Source organism: Psittacula echo (assembly GCF_963264785.1).
Source record: "Psittacula echo genome assembly, chromosome: 7".
Lineage (NCBI taxonomy): Eukaryota > Metazoa > Chordata > Aves > Psittaciformes > Psittacidae > Psittacula > Psittacula echo.
Genome location: NC_137740.1, coordinates 33,853,653 through 33,864,185, shown reverse-complemented (window position 1 = coordinate 33,864,185; position 10,533 = coordinate 33,853,653). Strand labels below are relative to the sequence as shown.

The 10,533-nt window shown below is 41.2% G+C and overlaps 1 protein-coding gene across 1 annotated transcript in view; it reads left to right on the top strand.

The window, feature by feature from the left end:
* Positions 1–4,294: 4,294 nt before the first annotated feature.
* The window catches only part of ECT2 (epithelial cell transforming 2), a 30,220-nt gene continuing 23,981 nt past the window's right edge, over positions 4,295–10,533 (top strand). The window contains exons 1-4 of the mRNA XM_080622769.1: positions 4,295–4,411; positions 7,586–7,743; positions 8,946–9,025; positions 10,154–10,336. Of these exons, the coding sequence (XP_080478895.1) occupies positions 7,614–7,743; positions 8,946–9,025; positions 10,154–10,336 (393 nt within the window). The 5' untranslated portion in view covers positions 4,295–4,411; positions 7,586–7,613. The remainder of the gene's footprint in view (positions 4,412–7,585; positions 7,744–8,945; positions 9,026–10,153; positions 10,337–10,533) is intronic.

The window sequence follows — 10,533 nt, the reverse complement described above, 5'->3', positions numbered from 1 at the left end:
ATAGAAATGTAAATAGAGTCCTAGAAAGGACAAGTTTCCTTTAAAAACTGATATGAAAAGGTAATAAAAGAAAAATATGTTTCTAAGAAGTAAAAGGTCAGCTTTTAAGCCAGCTTTACCAGAACTGAAGCAAAACCTCACTGATTCTAAAGGTCACAGTAGAAGGTTTCTGGAATTTGTGAGGAAATAAGACTCGTGCATCTTTACCCTGTTTTCATAACGACAGCAGATGGAGTTTCCGTAATTTTCAGTCAGTTTTGGGCAGACTACGATTGTGAAAGGGCAGCTTGGAAACAAGCATTGTCAAGAAAGCCACAAACTATGAGATTCCTGAGGTCTCCATCTTTTTACGCCGAGTCACCCATTTCTGTGTCATTTTGTGCTTCCATGTTCTCTGTTACCTTGCACCTTGCTCCCCTGCACCCTTTGCTCGGCAAACTCCCATCACTTTGCTTTCCCAAGTCCACACCCAGGATCCCTGAGTGTAAAAATTTGTACCTGCCTCTTCCATCAAAAATCGTTGTTCCCAAACCTCCAGCAAAACTGGGGCTTGTCCAACTCCTCTCTCATCTACTTATCTCCTTGAAATAGACATAAAAAGGCTGAATGGAATTTTTCTGGGGTTTCTCGTGCTTCTACTAACCCCATACTTTATATCCCCCCTTGCTCAAATTTTGAAAGCTGCTGCTCTGGCTAAACTGAATCAATATCTCTTTGAGGAATCTGTTTTGAGGTGGGCTTTTGAGGGTTTTTTGTTTGATTTTGCTTGGTTTTGTTTGGTTTGGTTTTGATTCCTAGGCACTTACAAGTAAGTCGGTTGAAAAAATAAAACACTGGTGGTCTGAGAAAAACAAATTAAACTCCAAGGGGACAAGCAATTTACCTACATAAACTCACAGCCTGAAGCCATCGAGCAGTTGCTGGACAGCCACCTTCCAGAGACAACGCAGGGCAACGAGGTCTCCTTCAGGCCTCTCTCCAGGTTCCATCAGCTCTTTTGATGTGGCCTCATTGTCTATGTTCCATGAAGTGTGAGACCCCTGCTCCCACAAAGTGGATGTGATGGGATTCATGTAATGATTGAATCTCCTGGAACTTTCTCCCTGTGGGTGTTACTGTGAGAGGAAACTAACTGCTAAATGAATGTTATACTCCTGGGTTACTGGTCTAGGTAACTGGAAGGAACAGTGAATTTCAACTGCATGTTACATTTTACACAAAAAAAGGCAATAGGTGTCTGTATTTCAGAGCCTTTTTTAAGAAAAGGACTTTGATTTTTAAACGTCAGACATATAAATAATAATAATTATTTTTATCATCACTCTTGATCTAAACTCTAGTGAGAATAAATGGCTTTAAACTGACAGTGGGGAGATTTAGTTTAGAAGCTATGAAAAAGTTTTTCCCTGCGAGGGTGGTGAGACACTGGCACAGGTTGCCCAGAGAAGCCATGGCTACCCCATTCCTGGCAGTGATCAAGGCCAGTTCTGGATGGGGCTTTGAGCAACCTGGTCTGGTGAAAGGTGTCCCTGACTGTTGCAGGGGGGTTGGAACTAGATGAACTTTAAGGTCCCTTCCAGCCCAAACTGTTCTATGATTCTATGATAAATGCACTTGATTTAAAAAAATCTTACTCACTTTTCTTAAGTGATTACTACTGAAAATTTGTTTAAGTTCTGTCAGTCCCAGGAGGGATAGCTTACAATGGTTGATGAAAATACCCTAATTGCTTCATGAGATTGTAATTCTAATTTTCAAGTGTATTTAAGAAATTGCTAATGTCCAGGTCACTCTTCATATACATAGTGAGCCTGTATTTACATAATGAATGTTTAGGTATCCCTATATTCTTTTTAAAACTTTAACTGAGAAATGATGCATATATCAGCTGTTAATCCTCACCTCCAATAAAAATGCTTCTCCTGTCTTTGCAGGCACAACATTTTATATTGCTTTTTTAAGGACGTAGAGCGTAAGTGGAAATTAATGTGCAATCACCAATAGCTTTTCCAGAAGCTCTACTGCAGAAACAACATTGACTCTGAGACTGCAGAACTTGTTCCAAACCCAGGAGAAACTTGATCGCTGGTTCAGGGCATGAAGGAAACCTAAGACCTGGCTGAAAAGGACTTTGTAACAGTGTGAAGAAAGAACGGGGGGAAAGCCAGTGCAGGTTGGCATGGCCTGGCCCCACAAAATCCTGGCCCAAACTGGTACTTCAGAGTGACAAGAAGACCTTGGGTTAGGCTATATTTTGACAGGTCATTGTTGCAATTCTCTGTTTGAAATAACATAATTGTGGAACTGTGTAATAATTGGCTGACTCAAGTGTTAAAACTGAATTGCCCTCCTTGTTTCCCAAGCTGTTATTTTGAAATACATTCCTCAGGAGAATAGTCCTAATAGGATCCTCAGGATAGTGTTATCCTCAGAATAACAGTCCTGTGGAGAAGGACTTTGGGGTGTTGATCGATGAGAAACTTAACATGAGGTGGCATTGTGCACTTGCAGCCCAGAAAGCCAACCATATCCTGGGCTGCATCAAAAGCAGTGTGACCAGCAGGTCGAAGGAGGTGATCCTGCCCCTCTGCTCTCGTGAGACCTCACTTGGAGTATTGTGTGCAGTTCTGGTGTCCTCAACATAAAAAGGACATGGAACTGTTGGAACAAGTCCAGAGGAAACAAGGGCTACAAGGATGATCAGGGGACTGGAGCCCCTCCTGTATGAAGACAGGCTGAGAAAGTTGGGGCTGTTCAGCCTGGAGAAGAGAAGGCTGTGTGGAGACCTCATAGCAGCCTTCCAGTATCTGAAGGGGGCCTATAAGGCTGCTGGGGAGGGACTCTTCATTAGGGACTGTAGTGATAGGACAAGGGGTAATGGGCTAAAACTTAAACAGGGGAAGTTTAGACTGGATATAGGGAGGAAGCTCTTTACTGTAAGGGTGGTGAGGCACTGGAATGGGTTGCCCAGGGAAGTTGTGAATGCTCCATCCCTGGCAGTGTTCAAGGCCAGGTTGGACAGAGCCTTGGGTGACATGGTTTAGGGTGAGGTGTCCCTGCTCATGGCAGGGGGGTTGGAACTTGATGATCTTGAGGTCCTTTCCAACCCTAACTATTCTATGATTCTATGATTCTAATAGTACCTCACCAGCAAATATTTATTCACATAAAAAACACCTATTGTCATCTTCTCTTTTTTTCGTATTTTTCTTCCAAATCATACAAAGCACTGGAATGGGTTGCCCAGGGAGGTTGTGAATGCTCCATCCTTGGCGGTGTTCAAGGCCAGGTTGGATGAGGCCTTGGGTGACGTGGTTTAGTGTGAGGTGTCACTGCCCATGGCAGGGGGGTTGGAACTAGATGACCTCAAGGTCCTTTCCAACCCTAACTATTCTATGATTCTCACAGCTGCTGCATTAGTCATGAAAATGCCTGAACTAATAAACCCCTGTATTTTAGGATATAGTTATATATCCTAAGTTATATATAAGGTGTTAAGATATGGTATCAAAATTAATAAGATCTAAGAACTCAATTTGGCATATAATTTAGCATAAGATAGAAAATTGCAGAAATAGAAAATATCTCATTCTTTTTACATTGAGCCAGTGAAATGTTAAGCTAAATCAGGTTTCAGAGATGCTTGAGCCCCTATGAAAGAATTCCTTTCCAGATCGGTAGGTTTTAGTATTAGAGAAAATTAAAAAGGATAGTAAAGAATTTGCTATAATTAACCTGTTTTGTGGTTGGTGACGTTGAGTCAGCTGGTTGACTTTCACCTTGACCTATTGTATTTTCTCCTGTCAGCTCTCTTCCCTCATTTCCTATAAAATGATTATTTTGAAACTCAGCATAATATATGCACTCTAATACCTTCGGCAAGGCAGCACTTATTAAGTTAGTAATAGCATTAATATATTTCATAGCAGCCACAGTAACTATTTTCCTCCTTTTGCATAATGTCCATAGGTGGGTGAAGGGCAGCTGGATGCACTGTGCTCTCCGGAGGCGCACACGACGGGACAGTCTGAGGCAGGACACGGTGAGGGGAGCTGCGACGGGGAAGCGCGGCAGGCTGAGGGAAGCCGGATCGGGCCGGGCGGCGGGTGTTCTCCGAGGCAAGAGCCCTCCTGCACAAGCTGCGCACTGCTAACCCCTAGCTCCATGCAGCCATAGAGTGACATCAGCCGGCAGCGCCTCGAATCGGCAGCGGACACCACTGCCCGCTACCGCCCCATCCGGGCCTCTCAGCCACGGCCGTTGGAAGCGTTCGATACCCCCCGACAGCCAATCAGCATAAAACACCCCTCTCCCGTTCGACAACCTGCTGTCGAGTACTGCAACAAGGCCTGGTAGTCTGCCCAGGAAACTTCCCACCGCCAATAGGAGACCTCCCAGCCATGAGCGGCAGGTATAGCACCCAATCCGAGAGGGAAGGACGAGAAGCTCTGTCCAAAAAAGGAGGGGAGGGGGCGAGACAACTCGGAGAGATGACGAATGAGGTGGTGGTTTACAGAGGGGCGGTGGGATTGGCAGCCAATGCGTGGCGCACTTAGTGCGGCGGCTCGCTTTTTGAATTGTTGGTGGCGGCCGCTTATGGAGGAGGTTGCTTTTGCGGTTGGAGGCATTAGCGGTGAGAGGAGAGTGGGGCCTGGCGCCAGTATCGGGCGGGTGTGGCGTTGGGACGCGGAGCTGGGTGGCTGAGCTCGGGGAGAACAGCGGAGGGTGCGGGTGCGGTGGGAAGGGTGCGTCAGCCAAGGTGGGCCTGGGGCTGTGCCTGGGGCATCCGTGAGAACAGGGGCCACGGAGCAGCGCCGCTCTGGGCCCTTCGGAGGTCGCTGTGGTCTTTTCTGGGCAGAGTGGAGGCCCTGGCCTGCGAGCACCTGCTAGCTCCTGAGGTGAGAGCAGCTGGTGGTATCTCTTCTCGCCTCCGGCCGCCTCCTCGCAGTGCGGCCTGATCACCCTCTTGGATGGTTCCTCCGGAAGGAATGGGCAGCATGGGAAGCTTTTACATGTGTTCTACTCGCGTTGAAAACCCTAAATTTTACCTACGTTTTAGTGTACTAATATTTTTAACCTTAAGGCTTTCCAGAAGCTCCTGGCAGGTAATTTCTAAGTGTAATGCTGTAAGGGCATTCAGGTCTGCTTGAATGCTGTAATGATGACGTTCTGACTTTGGTTCTTTTCTGTGTGAGGGGAAACTCTTATGTCCCCATCTTCTGTGTGCTGTTCTCTTCTGTGTGTTGGCATGTTCAGTGTCTAAGTCTGGTGGCTAAAACTAAGCTATCAACATGTGACCATTAAAACAGGGAATGTTTTTAAAAACACACCCAGAATGGAATCTCATAAATGAATAAATAATTTGGAAAAGCTATAAAGAAAATGAATGTCCAGCCCACAGTATGGGCTTCTCCCAAATACACTAGGAAGTTCTCTGTAAGTTCGTGTATATGCTATTAGGTATGACAACAGCAGCATGACAGGAATTATATTGATGTCTTAGACTTTTAAAAAGTAGTCTCTAGAATTTAAATTTAATGGTGTCCTTAGCAGTATGTGAGATTTGTTTTGTGTAGTGTGCTTTTTTTTTTCTTTTTTTTTTTTTCCCCCACCAATTTTACATGTAACTGCCTGTGTGGTAATCATTATTAACAATGTGGTTTGAGTCTTCCAAGATTATGCTTCCCTCCACCCTCACTACCAAAGAAGAGGTAATGGTATACCAATTCCCAGCAGTATCTTTATAGCGTTCTGGACAGGTGATCCAGGAAGACTTTCTGGTTAAAGTTATGTTCTCCTCTTGCTAGGTCTCAAGCAATTTTGTTATAAACTAGCTGGGTGATTGGGATTTACTGCTGGGGAACTTCATTCTACGGAGCCTGCATAGCTGTGCATGACATTAAAATTGTAACTAGGATGGCAATATTGATAACTGAATATGCCTAGAATGATGACAGATTTGTAGTGTTGACTTATTGGTCATCACTAGTTAGGATTACCTGTACATTACCTGATGTATGTTGAAGATAGGAAGCCTGTCCAAGAGTCTCAAACATGATCTCCTAAACTCTAGAAGATAAGCCCTTTTCTACATTGCTGCTGTGCCAAAGCATCCATAGGTGTTTTTCTTTGTCTTCTGATTTTTACTTTGCTATGTAAATGGACAAGCATTGCACAATTTGAAAAATAGTATGTGGTGTTCTCTATGGGTTTTACTGTGTCATATCTTTCAGACAATGCTTCAGTATGTTATTTGAGTGGCTACTGTTTTAAAAAGTCTTTTGCAGTCAGGATGAGAACAACTTCAGTAAAGTGATAGAAGGTTATTATACTAAAGCAGTTGAGATACAGTGGCTAGTCTAGATAAACTGTGCAAATATTTAAATCTGTGTGAATGGTGAGTCACAGGAAATGTATGTTTCTTACTTCATGCACAAAAGAATGTGCTTTGTGTTGGGCAGGTGCCTTAGAACAAACTTTCTGGTACAAGATTCGGGTATGAGAGTAGTGAGAATTCTGCCTTTCCAGTATGTTCATTTGGACAAGGAGAGCACAGATATACTCTATCTGTGAGAAGACAGAAGGCCTCTTTATATGATGATGTATGGCTACTTCTACTATATTACAGTTAGTGTAGGACAACAGACTAGATCATACAGACAGGTATGCATATATATATATATATATGCTTATGAATTTTGAAGACTTGTGCTTTTTCAGAAAAGTAACTTCCCTTTGAGTAAAAAAAATATGTAAGAGCAAGTAGTGATAGGACAAGGGGTAATGTCTTTAACCTGAAAGAGGGTAGGCTTAGATTAGATATTTGAAGCTCTTTACGGTGAGGGTGATGAGACACTTGCACTGTTTACCCAGCAAAGCTGTGGCTACCCCATCCTTGAAAGTGTTCAAGGCCAGGTTGGAGGGGCCTTTGAGCAATCTGGCCTAGTGGAAGGTGTCTCTACCCATAGCAGAGGACTAGATGGTCTTTAAGGTCCCTTCCATCCCAAAGCATTCTATGATTCTGTCATTAAATACTGCTGGTTCTACTCCCTGGCTGGTCATTTTTATGTAACCAGTACACATAGGGGAAAAAAAAAAAAAGTAAAAATGGCAAGATGTTTTGTGTACCCTGCTAATTAGCATTCTGCTAATGTTTCACTTCAATGCTAATCTCGGTCTCAGATGTAATTCATAATAGTTTATCACTGAAGCAAATAAGTGCTTTTAGTTTCTTGGTGTTTTGTGATAAAACTTTTTTAAAATGAACACTAGAGTTAGTGCTTCCCTGCTGTTCAAAGCTGGAGTACCCTCTGCAGCTTTCTGTGCAAATAAATTACTTCTGTGGTAAGCAGCCTGTTCAGAATCATTTTTGTAACAGGTTTCTTGTCAGTCCTTTCTATTAAAAACTGTGTGACTCCTATAATACTCTGTCAGAACTACCCTATCAGTGTGAGTGGGAGTTTAATAAGAGTCTACATGTTTTATTTTCAAAAGTTTAACATTACTTCTGACTGCTTTAGTCCTAGAACTCTTATTGTGCTTTTTGCAACTGTAACTTATCTTAGCACATCTATCTGTCTTCTAGCTGTTGAAGAAAGAAGCAAGACATAATCATGGCTGACAACAGCATGCTCGTGTCTGAAACTAGGAGGAGCCTCTTGTCTGATTCTTCTGTTCTTGATTCAAAAATTGTAGAAAGCTCAAAAGAGAATGTATCTCTTGGATCTGTTTTGCATGTTGAAGGTAATGGGAGAAGGTTATTTTAATACTACTACATTTTTTCAATGACTGATTACTTTGTAGGTATGTAGCGGTTTTGAAAAACCGAAAGTGCTTTGCTGAATTCTAAACTTAAATGTAGGGTAGCCAAAATGGTGTTGGTTTGGTATCCTTTTGCTAACATACAGAGTGTCTTAATTTTTCACTCATCTTGTTATAAGAATTTTGGGGTTACAGCCATGAAATCAAATAAGTCTTCTGGCTGATGTATAGAAAGCTGTTAGTTCCATTTGATGCTTCTGTGGAGTGAGTAATTCACGGTGATATTTTGAGTGTTTGGAAACTACTGCTCTATTGTGTGTAGGTAGACCTTAGAGAGGTGAATAGTCTTGAGCTTGAAGTTCATTCAAGAAGAAATCTTCAAATTAAAGCCCAACAAAACCATTTTTTTTCCTTCAATGCAGTAACCAAAATCCAGTGGCAGTCTTATGGTGCAAATGACATGGAGGCAACACTTGTCCCTTTCTCCTAAACTTATTAATACATGTAGAAAAAGAACAAGATATCCAACTTCAGTTCTGATATTCCAGAGTGAAACTGAGCAATTGCTACTAAGTAATGAACCTTGTCAGACAGGAACACAGAAATTAAAAAAGATACCAGCTGTCTATTTTCCATCAAGTCTTGGAATCTAGTTCTGCTAGAAGCATTAAGTCAACTTTTTTTTTTGCTTTCACTGACTCTTCTTGCATGTTCTTGCTTTGACTGTAAATAACTGGTTATAAGTTGCAGACTCTTTCTGTCACTGTCCAAGCTCGCTAGGCCCTGGCAGATAAATCTCAGGTGTAAAGAGTGGGGCCAGTTCCATGCACACTGTGCCTCACCTAAAAAATCCACTGCGCTGGCCCGAAGGGTTTACTCACACTTGCAAAAGCTTGGGTAAAGCCCTTCCCAAATCTTTGTTTGCGAAGTCAAGCCATCATCATTATAAGTTGCAGAATCTCATTTCACCATATCCTAGAAAATTTAATCTCTGTGGTCAGTTAGGTATGCCTTAATTAAAGACTTCTTGAGGTAACATTTAATTTCAGACTTGCTCCTGATAAATGAGGTATCTTGGAGGGATGCTGTTTGCCTTTTTTTTCCTATATATTACTACTTGCTTTAGGCTGAACATGGATTTTTCTATTAAAATATGAATATTACCTTTGTTTCTCTATAAACAGAAGAAATGCCTCAAATAGAAACAAGAGTGGTTTTGGTTCAGGAAGCAGGGAAACGTGAAGAGCTTCTGAAAGCCTTGGAGGTATGTGGGTCTAAGATAAAAAGATACCATCTCGTCTGGTATGAGATGGTATGCTTTTAGACTTCTGGTTACCAATTTGGTTCTGTACTAAAGTTCTCCTCTTCCACAGACCATTAAGATAATGGAAGTACCAGTTATAAAGATAAAGAAAACTAGTCCTGGTAAAGGAGAAGAAAAACTAATTAAAAGTATTATTCATATGGTATGTCATGCAATTAAGCACACGTGATTGCATGCAGCATGCTGTACTTCACTGAGACTGAAATGTACACACTCTTTTTATCAATTGGGCATAAGGGTCATATTACATGCTAATGGTTCTGATGGTGTCACTTAAAGCTTATCAAAATTGGCACTTCTTTTACAAACTTTCTTGAATATGGAAGTAATATCTGCAGCTCTTAATTAGTGGTGTTACCTAACGGGGAATAGAAGATTTGATGGAGACATTCAACTGCATGCTTTTATTCAGTCAGCACATAAATTTTTGCTGTGATCTGGCTTCATAATTGGTTAATTGACTTCTCTTTCAGTTGAAAGCTGTATTTAAACTTAAGAGTAAGAAGTGGTTTTCCATTTCTTAATGTGAAAAACCTACAAAATAAAATCTGGAACTATTGATTGAAATTGAAACAGACAAATTTTTTAGAGCCCTTTAAAAATATCAAGCAATGAACAAAATTGACTTCTGTCATTTAGGTCTTAAGCAGCATAGTGCTTCCTGTTGCAAGCTGTATACTACTTTTTAGCAGCATCCAGAAGAACTTTAAGCTGTTCTGACAGTCTGAAATTTACTTTCTCTTCGTGCTTAGTTTATTTTTTCTCTTTCTGTAAATATTTCCAGTACTATATTATCAGTGTGAACTGATACCTAAACTACTAAAGCAATTCAAATTCTTAATTCTTCAGAAGCAGGAATTGCTTTAAGGCTTCTTTTTAGGTGCAGTTCATACCTATTCTTATGCTAGAGAGCAGGGCATCTCAGCCTTCACAAAAACTAAGAGCAATTTTGTTGAAATCTGAAAGGTATCTTTTTCTAATGGTCCAAAATAAAAACCAGTTGAATTTTGATACTAGTGTAAGTATGTTGCCTGAATAATGCTTTTCCCTTCATCCCTATACATCAAGGAAATTAAAGTGCCCTACATAAAGACAGACACAATAGAAGAACTTGGAGATTCTGATTCCCCAGAATTTGAGTCTATCTTTGTTGTATCAGAATTTCAAGATTCTATCTTCAACAACCTCTGCAAAGCAGATTGCCGTGTCATTGGACCTCCAGTAGTACTGCACTGTGCACAAAAAGGAGAGGTATGTGTTTCTTTTGAAATCAGCTGAATAGTTCTCTGGTGCAGTGAGTTCTAAATCTTAAGTGTTCAAAATGGTGTCTTATTTTGCTCTGCCAATCAATCATAAATATTTTTAGCAAGAGAATTTTAAGAAAAGCAAGCTTCTTGTATTGCGTTAGAATATTGCATGTAGCAAGAAATCAAAGAAAGACAGTAGGA